This window comes from Uloborus diversus, chromosome 4 (assembly GCF_026930045.1).
Source record: "Uloborus diversus isolate 005 chromosome 4, Udiv.v.3.1, whole genome shotgun sequence".
Lineage (NCBI taxonomy): Eukaryota > Metazoa > Arthropoda > Arachnida > Araneae > Uloboridae > Uloborus > Uloborus diversus.
The window spans coordinates 2,113,185-2,132,655 of record NC_072734.1 but is presented as its reverse complement, the minus strand read 5'-3'; the positions used below and the strand labels follow the sequence as shown (position 1 = coordinate 2,132,655).

The 19,471-nt window shown below is 32.3% G+C and overlaps 1 protein-coding gene across 1 annotated transcript in view; it reads left to right on the top strand.

Moving 5' to 3' along the window:
- LOC129219760 (palmitoyltransferase ZDHHC17-like) overlaps window positions 1-19,471 on the top strand; it is a 38,330-nt gene that overhangs the window by 3,716 nt on the left and 15,143 nt on the right. Inside the window, 6 exon segments of the mRNA XM_054854053.1 lie at window positions 345-643; window positions 5,191-5,261; window positions 11,780-11,918; window positions 15,726-15,810; window positions 15,812-15,894; window positions 17,617-17,737. Of these exon segments, the coding sequence (XP_054710028.1) occupies window positions 345-643; window positions 5,191-5,261; window positions 11,780-11,918; window positions 15,726-15,810; window positions 15,812-15,894; window positions 17,617-17,737 (798 nt within the window).

Sequence of the window (19,471 nt, the reverse complement as noted above, 5' to 3'; positions counted from 1 at the left end):
TATAGAAGAAAGTAAAAATACATAAGAAATTAATTGTGATGCTACCTCCAAATTTTCTGAATTGTTGGTCAAAATTTTCTAAAGAATATTTTTTAAAAGGTCACAGTGACCTACCTCTCTTGATCTTTCGGGGTATCCCTTAATATACTTAATGACTCTTGTAAGTAAAGATTAACTAATAAAGATCTTGTTGCAGCTCTATTTTAAGAACTTAAGGTCTCGCAAAAACGGAATATTTTTTAAAATTCTTTGACTTTGTGTTAGATGCTTAATATTACGTTAAAATTTTTCTCTATGAAACCCATTGTTGATTCCTCATTCACTTTGTGTTTCTATGTTCTCAGAGAACAAGGCATCACAGTGATCCATCATCAGATTCTACTTGCCTTCCCCTCGCTCCCGCAGAAGACTACAGCACATACGACATTGTAAAGGCCACCCAATTCGGTGTTTTTGATCGTTGTCGTGAAATCGTCGAAAGTGGCTATGACGTCAATCGACCAGATTCCGAGAACGTCACCCTCCTCCACTGGGCAGCAATCAACAATCGCCAAGAAATCGTTAAATATCTTATATCTAAGGGAGCCAATGTCGACACAATAGGAGGAGAGCTGTTATCTACGCCACTGCACTGGGCTACTAGGTAAATGCATGAAATAAGCCTTGTATTTGGTATAGTATCCTTAATTCAATTTGTGTTCAATTTTCCATTTTGTTTATTTATTTTTTAACTTTCGAGTTCGTTATTATTAAAAGAACAGCAAAACTGCCTTAAAATTTTGCAATTTGTTTGTCTTCGACCAATTTTTTTTTTTTTAACTTTGAAACTTCTCAATGTGCTTTTCTCTTTGAAAAATTTGATATAGAATTTCATAGCTTTAATCATGAATGAAGCACTGTTGTGGCTGTTTTTGTTACATACAAGGATTGTTCTGAAAGGTAGTAAGACTGATTTTTTCCCAGGCGAACGGGTAGACGTGAAATGGTCTGTGCATGCAGGATTGGTGGAGGGGAGTATTGGGAACACTGGTAAACATCAGCAGTCTGCTCTTGGACATTGAAGAATGCAAGTCGCTTGTATTGTAAACCCTTGTTGAAATGCCTCGTCACAGAGAATAATGGAGTGTTTATTGGAGCAGCGATATGTGATTAAATTTTGTGTAAAGCTTAGTAAAACGGGCAAATAGACTCATGCCATGATTAAGGAGGCCTACGAGGATGCTACCATGGGTAGATCAAGTGTTTTTGATTGGCACAAGCTATTCGAGACAGCAGAGAAAGAGTGGAAGACAACAACCGGTGCGGATATCCTTCCACAGCAAGACCGACGAAAATCCTTCCACAGCAAGACCGACGAAAATGTGTCATAAGTGAAAAATTTACTAAACAGTGATCATAGGTTGAGTATCAGAATGATTTCTGATTACCCAGGGGTCTGGCCAGAGGATATTTGGGTCCGTTAACGGACCCTTCACAAAAATCCGATCAACCAAAACGGACCTTTCACAAAATCCCGATCAAACAAAACGGACCTTTCACAAAATCCCGATCAAACAAAACGGACCCTTCACAAAATTCTGATAAACAAGATCGGATCTGTCACAAATTGTTTATTGAAAGAGCAAATCTGAAAGCAAAATAACACATATTTCTGTGTATAAACCGCATATTTCTCTGTATAAACCGATAATTTTTGGAACCTTTTTTTTTAAGTCAAATTAGAGGGATCAGCTTATACAAAATCGGCTAAATTTGAAAAAAAAAAAGAAAAAATCGGCACTCTTGCGATGCTCCGATGCTCCTGCAAGCGATAAATAATTGCTACTGCCAAATAAATATAATGGTTGTTTGTTTTATCACAGCTAATTAGCAGCGGTGTTGTTGTAAACTTTTCTGAAAAGGCATTGGTAAGCACTTTTCTCCGCTCATGATTTAATAAACAATAATAATATATATCTGCGAAATGAACTTAGAACTGCAAAGGGATAGTAAGGGTGAGGAAAAAATATGATCGCTTCAGATAGGGTTACCAACTTCAAAAATATCACCACTTAGCGTCTGGCGTTGAACCTTTATAATGAGATTAGAAAATATTCTCATCATTTTGTCGGCTTGTCAATATTTGCGTTTTTACGGTGCGGTGCGATGTTTAATTGTTATTTTGGGAGAAAATTATATGGGTTTTGATTTTTCGATGCTAACAAGGATGATTAACTTTAAGTAAACTCTTTTAATTACCGTTTTTTTTTTCTTTAGATGTCTACATTTTGAAAAATGCAATCTTTTAACATCCGATATGAGAATCATATTTTGTTCTTTTTTCAAGCTAACTTCGCTTTATTAGGATTCAAATAAATGAAAAGTCTCTTTATTTCTGTTAGAACTCTCATTTCAAGTTTTTAAAGCAAAATTCCATTTTCTGTAATGAGTCAAAAATTAAAATGCTGAATAGATGGTTTATTTTATTATTATTTATTTATTTATTTTTTGGGGTCAACTGTGTTCACAGATATTAATGATATGTTATCATAGCACTCTAAAATGCAATTTTAAAATAATTTTATCAAAAATATTTCTTTTACAAGCCGTTTTTATACTTTTGATGCCTTTACTTTGAGAATTGCGATCTCTTTGCATCCGCTATGGGAATCCGATTTTTCGAATTTTTGATGATTATTACGCTTTGTTAAGAGGTAAACAATTGAAATTTCTTTTTATTTTTGTTAAAATCACGGAATTTATAAGTTAGAAACGAAATTTCATGCTTTTTAAGAGTGTCTTGGGTCAAAAAGTTGAATGCTGAACCCTATTCTGAATTTTGTTTTATTTATTTATATTTTTGTTATAATTATTTTAAATACTGTACAGAAATATATCTAGTATAATTTAACATAATGCAGAATGGTAGATAAATATTGATACTTGAAAGAGCGATGCCCCCCCCCCCCCCGCCAAATATCAGAAAAAAAAATTCAGAATGATTTTCTCGTCATAGAAGAAGAAAACACTCAACTTTAAGTTTAATTGATGCAGTTTGTGCCATCTCTAAATTCTAAAATTTCGTTTTAACAATTTTTTTTTTTTTTTGCGAAATTTTTTGATTTTTCACAAAATTAATTCATTTTTCACAAAATTATTTGATTTTTCACAAAAAACGGACCCTGTGAAAAATCCTGGACAGACCCCTGTTACCTGAGCATCTCTCCAACCCAAGTTTTTGAGATCGTGACAGAAAACTTAGACATGAGGAAAGTGTGCGAAGTTGGTGCCGTGTGTTGTCAGTGGAGCAAAAGTCCAACCAGAAAGGGATTTGCCAGGATATTCTTCATCTTCTGAATGGGGACCCAAACTTTTTGGACAATGTAGTGACCAGTGAAGAAACGTGGGTGTTTGAATACGACCCGGAAACCAAGTGGCAGAGCTCAGAATAGCACTTCCTCCCCATGCCCCAAGAATGCACAAATGACCAAATTCAAGCAAATGTGCATGCTCATTTGCTTTTTTGATCGACATGGAGTCATCCATAAAGAGTTTTAAAATGTCTTTCAGTTTTAAAAAATCCTTAATGCAGTCTTAAATTTTTGTTCAAAAAATTGGTTTGGACGAAAGTCTCCATAAATTTTATTTTACTATGTTAACAGCTTATTACTTCAACCAAAGATGAATGCAAAATTAGTTGTCCATGAAATGCATTTCACATTGTTCTCATGGCTGAGTTTGGTATCTTAAAAGTGTGATGATTTGTGGTGAAAATCTGTTAAAATTGTTTCCCTTGGTTGTGACAGGGTGTAACAACAGTACTTTGTCAGATCAATTACCAAATTCAAAGTTATTACAATAAAATTCCTCTAATGCGAACATTAACGAGACAAATTTTTTTGTTCGCAGTAGAGGGGTGTCCACAAGACGGGTTTTATAATGTTATTTTCATTGGAACCGGGGAATTAAAAATTGTCCGCATAAGAGGGGTGTCCGTTAGGAGGGGTTTTATTGTATCACTTTCCATCATTTGTGTTGTAATGTTGAAACATGCTGTGCTTTCCCTAGTGATGTAAAATACCCGAGTATTTATTTTTAGGGGTAAATACTCAGGGTATATACCCGGGTATTTATTTCAAAAATGTATACTCAACTAAAATACTTTTCTGTATGTATAACCAACCACATACAAAATAATAAAATTTTTGCTCAAAAAATGTATTTTGATCACATATTTAAAGAATTATTGTGTGAAACAACTTAGCAATCTAATATGATCTTCATATTAAATGTGTTGGATATGCCCATTCAATGTTGATAGCCAAATTTCAGATATAAAAAGCCATTCTATAAAATGTAAAAAGCTTAACTGGTTACAAAAAAAAGCAAATATCAATTTTTCAAGGTCCTGGTCTTTTATAACCGAAATATGTCCCTGCATGACATCAGAATGTAATGAAATGTCAATGAAAATAGTTTGAAATAAATTTTCATCATGAAGTACCAGGGAGCAAATGCAAATGAGCAAGGCAACAGAAAACAATATTTTGATTTTTTTTTTGTTTATTAATGTGAAAACTTTTTATATTTGCCACGTTATCACCTAAACAGCAATAAAATAAATAACATCTCATAGTCTTAATAACTTCTCAGTTTATTATTCCAAACATCCCTCATGCTTCCTTTTTTTTTCATTTTGGATTTGACTAACCTAGACTGTGATTTTTAAGTCTTGAAGTTCATAATTTAATTGCTTACACTTATCTAATTATGACATTGAAAAGAAAGATTCTTTGGTTCACAATATGTTTCTTTCATAATTTCAACAAGTCTTTCAATAAAAAATATTATAAACTATGTAGAACATATGTATGTATCAGTTTTACCAATTATTTCATATTTAGATTTTTAAAAAAAATTCCCATTCACTTTTTGCATTTTTTTTGTAAAATACCTAGTTTTTGGGTATTTAGCCAGGCCTTGGGTAAATACCCAAAAAATATTTATCTACCCGCTGGGTATTTACCCGATCCACATCACTAGCTTTCCCTAAAGTTATCAGATGAATATTGTTTTAGTTCCTGTAAAGTTATACATTATAAATTGAATTTATTAGTGACTTAATTTTCAATCTGGGGGGGGGGGGGTCTGTGAAAGGACACTTCTGATGAATATTTGTACATTGAAAATATTTATTTAATTTCTTTCTAGGCAAGGCCACCTTGCTATGGTCGTTCTACTGATGCGTCATGGAGCTGATCCTGCTATTACTGATGGAGAAGGTTTGTATATACTCATGAAACTTCCGAGAAAATAAGAGTAAAAAGAAAAATTCCAAATAAAAGATAATATTTCTAAAAAATACAGCAAATAGCTATTTCATGGCTATGATGCAGTCCCTTCATCAGTGCAAAAATGCTCAACCCACAAGAAAGTCATAGTGACCACTCAGAACTTTCTTATTTTATGTTCAGCATTTTTTCTTTTTTTGCGGTAAAGGGGCGGGTGCCTGTCCAAGATTTTATTTTTATTTGTCAGCTTTGCATTATCATTTTGTTTTTTGTAAAAAACTTATTGACATCCTAATTTTTGTTTAAAAAAAATATAGCAATCTGAATTTTAGATTAAAAGGTAATTTCATCTAACAAGGAGACCTTACGGTCTCGGAAATTCGGATCAGGATGAAATTCAGCAGATTAGTAGTACCCCCTTGAGAGTATCCATACAGTAAAATAATAAAGCGCATTAGCCAGAACATTCCAAGAAAACAGCCTCTAAAGTATTATGCGCAGATTACTATACTAGTAGATTTCCCACCAGCAACCCCATTTAGGCTCATTTGCTGATGTTCTTCGTAGTAGAACAACTGAATTTCGTGGGTGTTGAATTATATGGACAAACAGAAATACTCCTATCATGACAGCACATGTATTTTAATGATCACACACTCATAACTATGTACACCTTTCTACAAATATATTTACAAAATTAACTTATTTTCATGATAACACAACACTTCCTCCGACACTCACAGTTCAGTTTTGTTTATAGTACGCTAAGACTCTGGTTACAAGAGTTCTTTTTTAGTAGGAGCTAGTTTAGTGTACTCTATGCGCCGTCGCGATATACACCTTTAAATATTGAACATTTAAAAAGCTTTCTAATAAAATATATCAATTAATACATTTTAATTTTTAAACAATCAATTTTTTCATTTTAATTCAGAAGTTTGTTTTTTTCCCCACCGCCGCAAAGTTCCAAGAAATTTTTCATTCCTAATTATTATTGAAGTTTCATTAATTATAAAAAAAATGTTTGTAACATGTGGAAAAAAAAATGACTATTGAAAACCACAAAATCCAAATGAAACAAGACTGCATAGAAACAACACCATTTCAAATTTTCACGATGCAATCTCTTATTGGTTCATCTTACGCCATGCCTACAAGAGGACGTCATATTTTTTCCCTGAACAGCATATCTTTCCCACTGTGTGATCGCTTCCCACTTGCAGTTCGTAATACGCCTAACGACTTTGTTCGGAATGAGAAAGGTGAGATTCCAAACTTCCCGAAGTCAAAGCAGAAGAGCTCATTATAAGCCCACCTATCTGCTACTGGGTATCATCATGTTTTTCGGTGTCTGTTACTGGAGCTCGGACCTTTTTTTGAAATTAAGCAAATGAAAATAGAATTAACTAATTCAGAGGATCCAGAAGCAGCCAAACATTAGATGAGATGTAGTTGCATGAGACGAAAATAGGTTAAAAGTCTAAATACATCAAAAGGCTCAAAAAAGTGAGCTAACCTGAGAGCAATGTCTTAAGTGTGTCTGTTACTGGTGCTGTTACCCCTATTTTATTATGTTCATAAGTCTAAAATTTTATTAAATTATAAAAAAAAATTACAAAAATGTAAAGGTTCATAAAATAGGGTTAACATTCTGTAGCTGAAATTTCAAGAAGTTATTACAGTGAAACCTCGCTTAACGGACACCCCTTTAAAGCGGACACCTCTCTTTACCGACAGTTTCTTTTTTTCCCGTCCCTTTTCTATGTTTAAGCCATTAAAATTCCCCTCATTAAAGCGGACACTCACTTAACCAGACACGGACACAACATTTCTTGGAAAAAAGCTCTTTCTTCTCTCATTAAAGCGGACACCGACGGACGATTTCAGCAAATCTGACTCTTTCTGCTTGAAAGAAAAAAGAGAGAGATTTATTGAACATCCTAGATTGGGATTCACTTCCAATACAGGACTTGTTCAATAATTGACACAAAGAGAACCAGAGATAACAATGAGCAACACCTTCCCTCCTTCCACAATAAACCATAAAAGTTATTTACCCCATTGCGAAAATGCACAACCGGTTCAGAATCTGCCAGGAAAAAATCTGCTGAGGTGGAAAACGAATGTAGAACCATTGTTTGGGGTTAGGGAGTACATTTTAGGCTCCTGGGGACAGCTCGGATTCCCAGAAAGGCAATTGTTGGTTATTGAGTGCGGCTTAAGTGAACAAAACACATGGTACACTGGCCGAACACCTTATCTTTCCCAAGAGTAATTAAACTGTCCGCCATGTGGTCTTCAGAGTTTACAAAAGAATTGGTGATTCGTTTATATCTTTTTAAGTTTTATTACTGCGGCCTTTGCTGTTCTTCATCGGCGCCTTTTAATGGACGGGGCCGATTGTTGAGAAGTGATGCGTTCTTAATTGCAGTTATTGAGTTTATTTTAAAGGGAAAAAGAAAGCTGAAAATTTATGGATCGGAATAATGGGGGATTGTTGCCAGAGAAAGGGGAGGTGGAGCAGCTTCCTTGGAAGGATTATTTCATTTTAAGAGTTTTTGGAATAAGTTTTGCGTTTGACCCTGTAGTCGAGTGTGTCCTTATTTGAATCGACGTTGGAAAAAATGCCTCGCAAGGCTTTGACTTTAAAAGAAAAAATTGAGGTGCTCGAGTATCACAAAAGTGAAAAATGTGGTGTAAGAAAATTAGCAGAGCATTTTAACGTAGGGAAAACACAAGCGGCAGAAATTGTAAAAAATAGAGAAAAGTTAATGAAAGCTTGGTGCGAGAATGGAAACAGCAAGCAGTACAGAATGTCATCTGAAAAGGGACCTTCATATCAAATTGATAAATGCGTGTTCGAATGGTTTTGCCAAGTGCGAAGCAATCAAGTTCCCGTGTCAGGACCAATGCTGCAAACAAAAGCACTAGAAGCTGCGCAGAGCCTTGGAGTAAAGGATTTTAAAGCCTCGAATGGATGGCTTGAAAGATTTCGGAAGAGACATTCTGTTTCTTTTAATGCAATAAGTGGAGAGTCCGCTACTATAAATCCAGAAACGGTAAATGAATGGGTCGAGAAACTGTCATCCATAATTAAAGACTATGATCCCGAAAATATTTTAAATGCCGATGAAACAGGGCTTTTTTACCGTGCATTACCTGAAAAAACCATGTGCTTTAAAGGTGAAAAATGTCATGGTGGCAAAATGTCAAAAGAGCGTTTAACGGTCTTATTATGCTCTTGTATGGATGGTGTTAAAGAGCAACCCTTAATTATAGGAAAAGCGCAAAGCCAAGGTGCTTTAAAGGTATGAATCCGCGAAAACTTGGCTTTCAATGGAAAGCGAACAGAAAAGCCTGGGATGAACATGGATTTAATGACTGAATGGCTAATGGAACTAAATAAAAAAATGAAACGCCAGAAGCGCAAAGTTCTTCTTTTTCTGGACAATGTGACCTCTCATCCAAATGTGAAACTGAGCAATGTAAATATTGTTTTTTCCCCTCCAAATGTTACGTCTGTCTGCCAACCTTTGGATCAAGGTGTCATAAAAAAATTCAAAGTGTTTTTATGGACAACTAATTTTAAAGCACATTGTTTTCAGGTTTAGATGGAGGAAAATGTAGTGCAAGCTCGGTAAAAATCTATGTCTTACAGGCATCTTCATGGATAAATGCTGCGTGGCAAAAAGTCAAGGCGACTACAATTACCAGCTGTTTTCTAAAAGCTGGGTTCAAAAAAGGTCTACCTGTTGCTGAAGAAGGAACAGTAAATGACGAAGAACCCGTTAATGATTTAACAAAATTAATACGCCTCAGTGGTGAAAATGTTTTAATTGGCAATGAATTTGCTGAAATTGATGGTGATGTTGAATGTGAAATCAATTCCTTAGAAATGAGGGAGATAGTTGAAAGCATAACACATAACGAAACCGAAAGTGAAGGAGAAGACGACGATCCTCAGATAGTGGTGGAAGTATCTTCTGAAGAAACGAAAATTAGAAGCTTACGTGATGCTCAAATATACATTGATCAACTAAGACATTTTTACACCGAAAGAAATGATGAAGTAGGGGTAAAATTAACGCAAGAACTTAAAATTTATCATGAAGATATGATGAGCAAAAACTACTCAAAACAAACTTCAATTACATCTTTTTTCACGAAAATGACATAGGTATGTTTTTTGTGTTTTCTCTGGCCGTGTTTTAAAGTAGTTTATTTCTTGAAAACCTTAAATTGAAGCATATGTAACACTTATTACATTTTGTTACTTTTCTGTAATTACAAGCATATAACTTTTGATCTCAGAATAAGTTTTCTTTTAAGAAGTGTTATTAATTATTTTGTAATAAGTAGGTTATTTAAAAACTCGTTTTTTATTTTTTTACGTGTCCCTCGGGAAAGCGGACACCCCTTTAAACCGGACAATATTTATGTCCCCGTAGGTGTCCGTAATAGAGGTTTTACTGTAATAACAAAATTTGAGTAAAATAAATTTAATATCTTTTTTTTTTTTGCTCCTCCCATCTGAAAAACATTTGCAACGCTGCCGTACTAAGATCAGATGTGGTATCTGCAGTAGAGCTCAAAATGAGAAATTGATGATTAAAGTTTTGCAACTAATTTCTTTGATTTGTGACTTAATTAAATGTTCAACTCGCGGTAATTTTTTTGTAAATAACTTATCTAACCTATGTAAGAGAGTATTTTTGTAAAAGTTTTTTTTTTAATTAATCAATGTAGTTACGATAAATTTTCTCTTCAAAACTTGTTCATATACTAAGTTTAATTTCACCAAAAGTGACTATTACTAGTCATTTTTAGGGGTATCTGCACAGATATGACAAAAATAGCTTAGTAAGATGCATTTAATGTGTCATTAAATAATAGTGAAAACATCTAGGTTAATTTCACCGAAAGTGACTATTACTAGTCATTTTTAGGGGTATCTGCACGTATATGACAAAAATAAGCTTAGTAAAACGCGCTTAATGTATCATTAAATAATAGTGAAAACATCTGCTTTTTTTGGATTTTGCTGTCGCTTTATTTCGCTAATATAAATCTAACAGAATCTGCTTTCTGAAGAATATGATTTACAAAAATTTTAGACACTTTAAACTGTATATATAAACCATAATAATTTTCTGTTCTTTATATGCAAAGAATGTATTGATGCTATCAATTATAATGTTTTATTTTCTAGATTCATTTTTACCATGCGTGAAGATAATTTTGACAACAGACGATACTTAAACAAAAATACTACTATAATTCGTCATAGAATGAAATGCTTTTTTTTTTCTTTTGCAGAAAGGAATTAGATATGATTTTTTACATGCACTTCATTTTTAAGAATTTGCATTTTAAGTAAAAATTTAACTAGAAAAAGCTGAATACTTACTTGAACATGTATGGAAAGTTGTATTAGTCTTTTATTATTGACCTATATCAACTATTCAAAGATAAACTAATTTTAGTACCCTGTTACAATAAACTGCTACATTATTTAATATTCTGCTTTACTAATGTATAAAAGTTGTATTTACATAAATACCAAGGAAAAATAGGGTAACTGCTCAGATACCCCTTTTAAGGTTTAGTATTTGTCACTTATGTTCAAATTGCTTTAGCAAACTACGCAAAGTATGCAAGTACCACTTTTTTGCTACAGTTTTTTTTAAATATTTTGCATTCACAAATCGCCAAAACTTGAGATTTAAGTAAACTAAATTACTAATGACCACAAAGATACAACAACTCAATTTTGACAAAATGTGCAGATACACTATCTGTGCTTAGCACGGCAGAATACATCACATGTAGATGTTTTTCAAGACTAATGGACCAATTTTTTTTCTATAAGATTGACTAGTAATAGCCCATTGGTCAATTTTTTTAAATATTGAAGTGAATTCATGGGTCTTGCCCTAATTGAATTATTTGTTTGATGTAAAAAACAGTTCGAAAAACTTAGTATTAAGAAATGAGTAAAATAAGAAAACTTGTATAACAGTTCAAATAAAAACATTAAACAGAGTTCAAAACTCAGCAATCAGCTATTTCGAGGCTTTCAAAACCAACTCTTCATATGTGCATCAGAAGAAAGAATTGTTCACGTAGTCCGAACTAACAATCAAGTGAACCTTCTATCTTTTGGTTCAGTTGACCGTTAGTTCTGACTTTGTGAACAATTCTTTCTTCTATATTCTGTGGATTCAATTCAATGTTTGTCAATATTCTGTAGTCCGAACTAACAGTCGAGTGAACCTTCTATCTTTTGGTTCACTTGACCGTCAGTTCTAACTTCGTGAACAATTCTTTCTTCTCATGCAATGATGAAGAGACTTGGTTTTAATAGCCTCGTTTCCTGACTGGTACTGTACAAATTATAAAGTAACTGCTGATGTGTAAGATATGTTGTTAAAAGTAAGAAATGTTTCTTTTTATTTCCGGTTGAGTTATGTTTTGTTCCAACATCCTTCATATATTGCTCTCATTTTTAGGCTGCCAGTGCATTCATTTGGCTGCTCAGTTCGGTCACACCGCCATTGTTGCTTATTTGGTTGCTAAAGGTCAGAATGTCAATGCTGCTGATAAGAATGGTATGACACCTCTCATGTGGTCTTCTTATCGAATTGCAACGTGAGTCAGCACCATCTCAGTAACCTTATTCTTTTTGATCCTTGGAATTGTTTTCTTTAAGATACGTTTATAGCATACTTGCCAACTCTACTGTTTTTAACGGGAGACTCCCGTTTTTTGCTTCCATCTCACGATTTCCCGTTTTTTTCGATTTTCTCCCGTTTTTGCAGTTTTTTTCAGTCAATCATCAAAAAATTTCACTTTCTTCTCAATAGATGGCGCCCTTTTCTAGTCTACCAATGTCAGGAAAAAAGAATTTTTCCAATTAATAATTCATTTAGTAAAAATTAATTTTTTAGAAGCTTTCCACATTGCATGTTCAACGAAGCACGTGCTTTGCCGAAAATTGCAGCAGATTTCAATCCTTTTGCATCTTGAAATTATTTCAATTATTTTAATGTTTGAAGTTATTTTAGCGTGTGCTACCCTATACCCACTTATTTTATATTGTATTTTCATTATATATTGATTTCCTTTTTTTTTCCAGATTTTAGTAATTAAATTTGCTTACATCTGCAAAAAATCCACATTTAACTTTAAATTTAGTATTCATGTTATTTAAAAGCATAATTTAGTAATTCTGTAGCGAGAATATGTCGATGGTGAATCACCTATATACCTCTAGTAAAATCTCCTGTTTTTTCCCCTTCGAAGGTTCGCAAGTATGTTATAGTGAGTTTTTTTTTTTTTTTTTTTTGATTATATGAAAATATTTCAAGTATTGTAATAAAATCTAGATTAAATACAAATTCTTCTAATATTTTTTACCCACTCTGTTTTGCAATGATAGATATTTAAATGTGCCAAAATGCCGTCCTTGAAATTTATTCAACATGTATTGATTACCACACAACTGTTTCTATCATTGATTTTGTCAATATTGATAATACTTATAAAAATGTAGTATGTAGCATATCCCAACTCAAGATAAAATAATTTTAATGTGTAACATCAAAAGGATTTGGGGTACAAGAAAATTTTGGGGGTACTATATGTGAAGTCTAGGGCTTACAACAATCACAAATGACTGTTCAAGGTACAGTGCTGTAGTTGAGTAAAAGAGTTTTGAGTTCACCTTGGAATTTCGGGGGAACCACGAAAATAAATAATTGTTTGAACCAAATTTACAGTATGTTTGTATTATTTTTACAGTATACATCCAACTATTTTGGAGGGGGGTATCCTCCCCCCTCCTATGTTTCTAACTGCAGCACTGCTCCATGTACAACACTTGAAAAATTAAGCATAAAGAAGTATTTAAAAATCTAAAGCACAGAATTAGTCAATCTAACTAAAATACAACTTTTGCCAAACCATTTATTTTTATGAGCCACAACAGCTGTACCACAAAGCTTCTAGTGATTCTAGTACATACATATAGCTGCCATACTCAAAAATTGAGGGGGGGGGGGGGAATTAGTCCTTCGACCCTTAAATAAAATCATAAAACAAAATTATAAAATGTTAACTATTTCTATTTATTATTAGTTTTATATTGAATTTGAAATGTAATAACAGCTGATTAGCAATTAATAAAAATTCATTCGTTTATAGCAAAAACTAATAATATGTTGTACGTGGAAACTTATAAAAATATTTGTTCAGTATTCAACATGAAAATGTGTTAATACAAGCTCTAAGATAACTTAATTTTCTCTACACCAATTAGTTTGGTGTATTATTGGCTGCTTGTCTCATCGAAACTTAATAATAAACACAGAACAGAATTATTATATTCTAGCCACCTGCGGCGACCAGCTGGTTCGCCTTTTTACGCCAGGGTTGCCGCCTTCGGTAGCTGCTTAGATAAATTTGGTGATGGTATGAATCAACCTTTTTCTCCATACATCAATAGTATCATTCGTCTTTGTACGGCAAAGTTGCGACTCCTTAAATGAATTTTGTGTTGAAGAAAATATTTTCTAGATCTATCTCCAGTTCCGTCGTTTGGAATATTTTTAAAAGGGGGGGGGGGAGGCACAAAGGGCACACTCTTCATTCAAATTTTGTCGAAAAATAATAAAAAGCACTTCAGTTTTATGTGAAAACATTGTTTTTTCAAAGTTATGGTGTTTGTGTGTGTGGGGGGGGGGGGGGGTATTGACACCCGTTGAAGTTCCTTAAATGACGGGCATGTCTATTTCGTACTATCCATCTACTGTATCGACCTCTAGATTTGTCTACCTATCTATCTATACGATCCATGCATTGCATATCTACCTCTGATAGTAATTAACAATCCTTTTCTATGTAAAAAAAAACATTTTTTGCCCACTCAATATCTATTTGTACCTACCAATCTCTAACAAAAACAAAATTCATGCAAAAAATTGCGGGCTTTGTTTATTTGCTTAAAATAGCACTCAAAAGAAAAAAAGATCTATGTTCCCTGTAGTGTGCAAAAAGCAGCGCTTGCGAAAAATAAAATACTCACTGCTATTATTAAACTAACTGCACACAAATATGTAACGTTAATGTGTTCAGAAAATTTTTTATTCTCTTTTTAATCAGTTTTTATTGAATTAAAATGAACACAAATGTTTGAACAAAAATAAATATAACAAAGCGTCCAGAAAAAAAAAAAGTTGGAAAAATAAAGATATGAAATCTCTGAACGTTTAAAAAAGAAAAAGTGAAGAGAATGCAAACGATTTCACAGTTAGATCATGTGATGAGGTAAATTCGGAACTCAACCAGCAATGCGTACAGCGCGCGACATGTTCTGCATTTAAAAATCTGTTTTAAAAAACTATTGTGTATTTTGAAAAACTTTTTTCTTCTGAAGAGGGCGAAATGTTTTTACTATTACCAACTTAAATTTTAGAATACAGGCTTTTATAGTTTTCGCAGGATGAGTTTAGAAACAAAATTAAACCCAGAAAAAAATAAAAAACAGTTTTTTTTTTCAAAAATTCCTAAAAAATACAAAAATTGCTCTATCTTCAAAATTATTTTGTTCATCACACTTAAAATTAAATTTTCTAAACAATAGTACAAAAACTATTTGTCTCTCGCAAATGGTTCGGGGTATGTGACGTAAAAGTACTAAAAAATGTGCTAAAAATCACATAAAGCATTAAATAACTTTTTTCTAATTAAAATATCAAAAATCGAACCCCGAGGTACACATCTTCAGCAAAAACTGCACTTGTATATCAAAAAATTTCATTTTTTCTAGGCCTTACCATTTTCTTGGGATGCAGGCTACAAACACACATACACACACAAACATATTATTTTATTATATGTATAGATTAAAAATATCATTTAGTAGAAATGTTCAAACAAAAATGTTGATATACTTCCACTTGATTTATGTGTATATACCTACATACATGTGTATATACCTACATACACATATATAAATACATGAAATACATTTTAAAAAAATTATAGTATATCAAAAAATTTGTTTTAACTTTTACGTAAAACACATTTTACTTAAAACTAATGGTTAGTTGATGGTTTGACTAATTTGGATAATTTTTGGTGTTTTGAACAAAAAAAAGTTTTTGCCTTTTTTTTCTTTCTAACAGCAAAAGTTTTGGGTAAATTTGTTTTAAAAAAAACATGAATTGCATATATCTTTTTGGATTTATCATTTTTTATGTTTTCTAAGAAAATGTAACTATTATGTACATTTTAATTGGCAAAAATTCAATGTTTCCGATTTTTCCAGAAAAATCCTTTTTTCCGCCATCTCAAATTTTCCTAAAATTTTACGTCTCCTATCCTAAATCAATAGTTTGCTGTCATGTCTTTAGGAATATTCAAATAGGCAATTATATTTTTTTCTCCTTCCTTCAGGAATGATCCAACTAGGTTACTATTAACTTTGGGTGCTAGTCTGACCATGGTTGATCACCACCACAAAAATACTCCACTCCACTGGGGCTGTGTTTGCTAGAAACAACAATGCCATCTCTTTGCTGCTGAAAGCCGGAGTAAGCTTGGATGAGAAAAATGGCAGAGGTAAGTGAGAACAGTAGATATTTTAGCATTTTATGATGCCTAATTGCCCTGAATTTCAGGTAACTTAAATGTTTGCACTTTTTTCCCCCATCAAAAAGATTATATTTAAAATCTAAGTAATTTTTTATGCGATAATTTTGTTACATTGGAACCTCGATTGACCGAGCTTCGATTAACCGAGGTTTCTGTTAACCAAGCCGATATTGACGTGTTTTTTTTTTTTTTTTTGTAAATATGTAAACCCTGGGAAAGACCAAGGTGTTTTATTTCTGTTTTTCAGGTGTTTTGTTTCTTTTTCTTTTTTTTTTTTCTTCAAAATAATGTTAATTTAATAAGTTGATGAAGTTTCAGTTTGAAAATATAAATATTTTCTAGAAATTTTGTTTTTTTAATGCATCTTTCAACATTTAACTTGGCGTTGTAAAAAAATTTCAATTGATTTTAAAAATTTGTTTTAAGGTTTTTTCCTATTTTAGTTTTTTAACTGTAAAACATTATTACTTCTTATATGTTCATTTGTCATATGTTTAAAGTATTCTGTTGTATTTTTGATTAATACATTTTAAAATTTGCAATCCTTACAACATTTTTTACCAAGTTTTTATTAACCGAGATTCCCAACATCCGTGGCCCTAATGGTTCCAATTTGCTTTGATAATCGAGGTTCTACTATACTTTGTTATTCAAATGAATAAGAAATATGAAGACGTGAGGCATAAAATTACTACCTATTCAGCTAATGTTAAACAGGGGTGATCCCCCCCCCCACCCAATACCACAAGGAACCCCCTCCCCAAATTGGAAGCCCCTCAAAAAGAGGAAAGTCCCCCTTAAAACAGCCCCCTAAAATTTCAATGCTGCAGTCTGTGCCCCCCCCCCCCCCCCCCCCCCCCCCGGCGGGCACCCTTGTGTTAAAACTTTTACGTAAGAAATTAATTATTGTGCTACTTTTTATCAGTTTTAGAAAGATTCCTATTTGTGTGTGTCTGTAATGAATTTTGCCAAACTAAGCCCAATAAAAAAAAAAAAAAAAAAATCAGATGGCCTCAATCAAAAAGAATCTGTTTCTTGTAAATTTTGTTTTTACAGAATTTATTATGCATTTATAACTTTAAACTAAACCTAATTTTTTGTAATAATTGTTGTTAGTTCAACTTAATAAAAAACTTTGAATTCTGGTGTAAAGGATTTGATTTTTACAAAATGCAAAACATAAAGATTTCTCAATTGCACTGTTTACTTCTGTGAAATCCTGCACTTTGTTGAGAATTGTACCTGATAGATCACAGTTTTCTAGTTTATCAACTGTATTAATTATTAACATTTAAGTCTTTTCTTGCAATTTTATTCAAAATAGCCAATTTAGGTATTGCATTTAATAGCAATCAATATTTAAAAGTTATCTAAAATACCTGATAAAAACTTGAATTCTTGATAAAAATCCCAATCAAGTTGGACTTTAAAAATGAAATTTAAAAAAGAAAGTTTTTTTTCCTTCAAAACATTGATCTGTGTGGTCAAAAAATGTTTCCTTTGTGTTGTAATTATCCTGTAAATTACTTTATTATTTTATCATGTATTCTTTATTTTGTACTTAGTTCATATTCTCTTGTTTAGAATCTTGCAATAATATTACTATTATTGTTTTTCGCATTAAAATAGTTTCTGTGACTAAAAGTCTTTTAATTCATGCATTAATTTATTTATTTTTTTACTTTCTTCGTAGAAAGATTCACCAATTGATATGGCCAGGAGACTTAACCAACCGTACATCCAAAAAACGTCTGGAAGAAGCTAAGAAAGACAGCGATAAAAAATCTCATTGTCTAACAATATATAGAGATAAGGTAACATATTCAAAGTAACATTTATTAAACTCATTTTACGCTATCTAATTCCTTCTTTATTTATTACTTCAGCACTTGTTGTTTAATGCACAAACCAAAAACTTTTCAGAAAGAATCCCCAAAAAAATGTAAAATTTGTTTTTCATTATGAAAATTAAATTGTTATTAAAACAAATTTTCAGGCACATTTTGTAAACACAAACTTTAGTGATTCTATTATTTACATTAAACTCATTTTGAAATCAATAAGAAACATGGGCGCCCATATGCAAAATTTTAGGGGGGGGTTGGGCTCAGATATTTTCCCGATGGTTTAGCAGGATCTTCTCATACTTGCAAACTCTACTGTTTTTAACGGGAGACTCCCGTTTTTTGCTTCCATCTCCCGATTTCCCTTTTTTTACGATTTTCTCCCGTTTTTGCAGTTTTTTCAGTCAATTATGAAAAAGTTTCACTTTCTTCTCAATAGATGGCGCCCTTTTCCAGTCGACCAATATCAGGGAATAAAAAATTTTCCAATTAATAACTCATTTAGTAAAAATTAATTTTTTAGAAACTTTCCACATTGCATGTTCAACGAAGCACGTGCTTTGCCGAAAATTGCAGCAGATTTCAATCTTTTTGCATCTTGGAATTATTTCAATTATTTTGAATGTTTGAAGTTATTTTAACATGTGCTACCCTATAACTACTTATTTTATATATTATATTCATTTTTTATTGATTTCCTTTTTTTTCCTGGATTTTAGTAATTAAATTTTTGTAGCTACTTTTCTGGTAGAGACTGGAGAATGTACGAAACTTTAAGCAAATTCACTCCTTATTATTTAGTTTTTCCTTTGCAGTATATTTTTCTTGCTGCTACCAATTTGCTTACATCTGCAAAAAATCCCCATTTCACTTTAAATTTAGTATTCATGTTATTTAAAAGCATAATTTAATAATTCTGTACTAAGAATATGTCGTTGGTGAATCATCTATATACCTCTAGTAAAATCTCCTGTTTTTTTACCTTCAATGGTTGGCAAGTATGTCTTCTCCCCGTAGAAACCAATTTCAGTACATATTAGAGTTATTAAAATTTGACATCTGTAATAACTTATTCATTAATGGCTGGAGAAGAAATGTTTTTACACTTTTGCAAAGAAAAAAGTACTAAAAGCACGAAAGTTCAAATCTCTAAGGGGGGAGGCTTGAAGCCCCCCTTGCCCCCCTATATGGGCGCCCTTGATAAGAAATAATCTTTAGTGATAAGAAGTTATCAGAGAGAACATAAATAAAAATAATTTTCTAGAAACATATTATTAAGCTATGTAAGGTTTTTTTAAAAGATGTTGCATCTCACAATTGATGTGATTATAGGCATTTTCTCTTCACAGGTTTTGGATATTTTAAGCTGTTACATTTTATATTTGTATATTTTATCCCTTTGAATTTTATATTTTTACAATTTTACATTCGTACATTTTACCTTTTCATTTTCTACTTGTTACATTTACATTTTTGATGTGTACTTTTTAGATTTTACCTTGTTGCATTTTTATTTTTTACTCTATCTTCACACTGGCTGAGTACACTATCTATGTGCACTCTAGTCAATGAATCCTATGTTCAAGTGCTGCTGCTAAAAATAAAAAACAATAATAATTAAAAGCAAATTTCTGCTTTTTGGACTATAGATGTTAATTGTATTTTTTTTACGAAATGGTTTTACTTTTCCCCTGTGTATAATAT